General features: G+C 58.1%; 1 protein-coding gene across 1 annotated transcript in view; it reads right to left on the bottom strand.

Annotated features, from left to right (window-relative positions):
- Positions 1-687: 687 nt before the first annotated feature.
- The window catches only part of RAB3IL1 (RAB3A interacting protein (rabin3)-like 1), a 14,529-nt gene continuing 12,339 nt past the window's right edge, over positions 688-2,877 (bottom strand). The window contains exons 10-11 of the mRNA XM_006899877.1: positions 1,383-1,449; positions 688-770 (exon numbers count right to left, since the gene is read on the bottom strand). Of these exons, the coding sequence (XP_006899939.1) occupies positions 688-770; positions 1,383-1,449 (150 nt within the window). The remainder of the gene's footprint in view (positions 771-1,382; positions 1,450-2,877) is intronic.

Genomic DNA, 2,877 nt, shown 5'->3' with positions numbered 1-2,877 from the left:
AGACGTGGTGAGGGATGTGCCCAGGATGGGTCCCCTGTCTCTGAGCCCGATGGGCTGATAATGGGTGGTGGGCTCAGGTCCCCTCTTGCAATGCCTGGCTCCCCCAACCCTCACATCTGAATGATCACCCCAGGTGATAGATCCTGAGGCTTGCAGGGGCATCTGGTGGTGGTGGGAGGGGAGTCCCCCAGTGCCTCTTGGAAACAGAGGTCTAGGGAGGGTGGGATACGTGTCCTGACTCAAGAAACCACAAGAGGCCGCTCAGTCAATCACAATTGACATAGAAAGGAGATCCTGCCAACTGCTCCCAACCCTGCTGCCACCCTGTGGCCCTTGGGACAGCAGGGGACCTTAGAGAAAGGCTGGCCAGTCTGGGGCATTCAGGCCAAGGAGGCTGCCTGATGGCCACCAGGGGGTGCCGGGAGCCGGGATGGCCAGCAGGGTGTGGGAGCCGCAGGGACCAGGGAGTGCAGATGAGGAGCCCGTTGTGGAGCACGGTGGGGAAAAGAGAAAGTCGCCTCCCTGTGTCCTGGGACAAGATGCTTGGTGCCGGCTCTGCGCTGCCTCCATGGCCGTGGCGTCCATCTGTCCATCTTAGGGGCAGATGTTTGGTTCCTGGGTCAGAGCTGGCTCCAGGACCCTGTCATCCTGTCTGTCTGTCCGTCCATCCCAGGGCCACTCTCAGGCCTAAGTCTCCTGGGGGAAGAAGCCCAGCTTGGCCAGCGACATGTCCTTCCGCAGCCGCATCACCTCCCAGAACATGGGCTCCGCTGCGGGAAGAGAGTGGGACAGCTTGGGCTGGCACCCGGCCTCCCTGGGCTGCTGGGAGGGGCAGCCCCTGGGCAGACAGATGAGCTCTGGTTTGGAGACCCTCCAGCCTGGATCTGGAGAAGGGCTGAGGGCATTTCAGGGAAGGGTGGGTATGAGTGTGGGAGCACCTTGGGGGGCCCCAGGTCGGGCAAAGATCTGGGAGCAGGGGGCATCTGTGTACAGGGGACACCAAGTGGCCACATTTGGCAGAGGGAAAAGGAATGCCAAGCTAGTCAGGAGTGCTGTCCCCTGGGCCCTGGGAGCCGGGACAAGATTCTGGCAGGTGGACAATCTTCCGCCTAGCAGTGGAAGACCAGGGGGTAACTTTCCAGCCTGAGTTCTTGTAGGAGGCTGGGCACACCCAGGTGACCCTAATGCTTGTGTCCCCCCAGAATTCAGCACCCAGCTGCTCCACCAGTTCTTCATGTGCCCACAATAGTCCCCTTCAATATCCCTGGGAGGCCCCATTCAGGGGTCCTGGCCTTGGACAGGGACAGAATCCCTCAGCTAGACCCAGCCCCATCTCCCTCTCCTGGGTGCCATCCCTCTGCTGGCCACCAGGAGTCGCTCACCGTCCTGCCGCACCAGGCCCTGCTGGATGTATCGGATGTAGGTGAAGAAGTTGCACACAGCTGTGATCTAGGGACAGAAGGGAGGGGAGTGACAAGCCAGCTCTCAACCTCGGGGCACCCCAGCAAGCCAGGGCAGAGCTGAGGTTGGAGCAGGGAGCCCTATGTTCCCCTCAGAGCCAGAAAACATTCTTGATTTGGACAGGGCAGGTCTCTGCTGGTTTAATTAGCAATAGCAATACTACTGCTAGAAGCTCTGGTGGTAAGAAGCTGGGCTACAATCCCAAAGGCACCCAGTTCGAATCCAGCAGCTGGTCTGCAGGGGAAGGATGGGCAATCTCCTCTAGTGTGATTTACTGCCTCTGAAAACCCGCTGGAGGGTCAGCTAGGAGCCGGTTCTGACTCAAACAGGACACAACTACTACTAGCCAATTGCCACGGAGAGTCTTTCTAACCATGGCGGCTCCCGTGTGTCAGAGTAAAACTGTGCTTAGCAAGGTTTTAATGGCCAGTTTTTTATTTCCTGGCTTTTCTTCCGAGGCAACTCTAGTGAGCTTGAACCTCCAACATTTTGGCTAGCAGCATTAACTGTCTGCATTACCCAGGAACTCCTCCCTCCTAAGAGCAGAAGCAGCAGGTGATATCGAATCAGACAAAAGATGTCAAATGAGTAAGATGCGCTTATCATTTCTATTTTACACTCAAGGAAAACAGGCTCAGCATGATGGAACTAGGAAGTGACGCTCATTGGTAGAAAGGGCGCACTTGGAGGCCTTTCCGGGACCCCTTCCATCAGGCTGGGCCCCTGCCTCCCAGCTGCCAAGAGTTCTGGCCCATAAAGTTGCCAGCTGCTCCTCTCTGCATCCCCCCCGCCCCGCTTCTGGCCCCCCTCCAGTTCCCCCAACTCCCCATCCTTCCCTCACTCCCCTTCAGAGAGCTGCACTAATTCTCCATCCTGGGCGAGGCTGTCAGGTGTCCACACTGAACACCCCCTACTTTTCCAGGGGACACTCAGTACAGGGGCCACACAGCATGGGGACAGAAGCTACAGGGAGGGGCTGATGGTGGTTCTCAAACACACACAGGATGCCAAAGTGGGGGCAGAGCTGGTGGCCTTGGCACAGGTAGGGAGGTGGCAGAGCCAGGCAACACACCCAGCGTGGCCAGTACTCAAGGTGCCTCGTGGGGGCGTGGATCCGAGAGAGGCTGGTGGCAGCGGGGCCTGTGGGAGGTTCATGGGTGGGAATGGGAGGGGGGCATGGGGCTGTCCCTCCAGAGCTGTTCTCTGAGAAGACTTGAGTCCATCTGTTCATTCCACAGCCCCCCATCTGCCTCAGGACAGGGGACCCCTTCTGAAAACCTCAGACCTTTTCTTCTTTCCCATCCCCAGCTCTATCCAGCACAGACACCAATCCTGGCAACAAACCAGTGCTAAAGGCGGTGTTAGTTTACAAGAAGCCCAGGTGATGTCGTGTGTGTGTGTGTGTGTGTGTGTGTG

The sequence above is a fragment of the Elephantulus edwardii genome, unplaced genomic scaffold (assembly GCF_000299155.1).
Source record: "Elephantulus edwardii isolate Elephantulus edwardi_28Jun2011 unplaced genomic scaffold, EleEdw1.0 scaffold00268, whole genome shotgun sequence".
NCBI lineage: Eukaryota > Metazoa > Chordata > Mammalia > Macroscelidea > Macroscelididae > Elephantulus > Elephantulus edwardii.
Note: the sequence above shows the minus strand (reverse complement) of the source record. Positions and strands in the feature narration are given on the sequence as shown.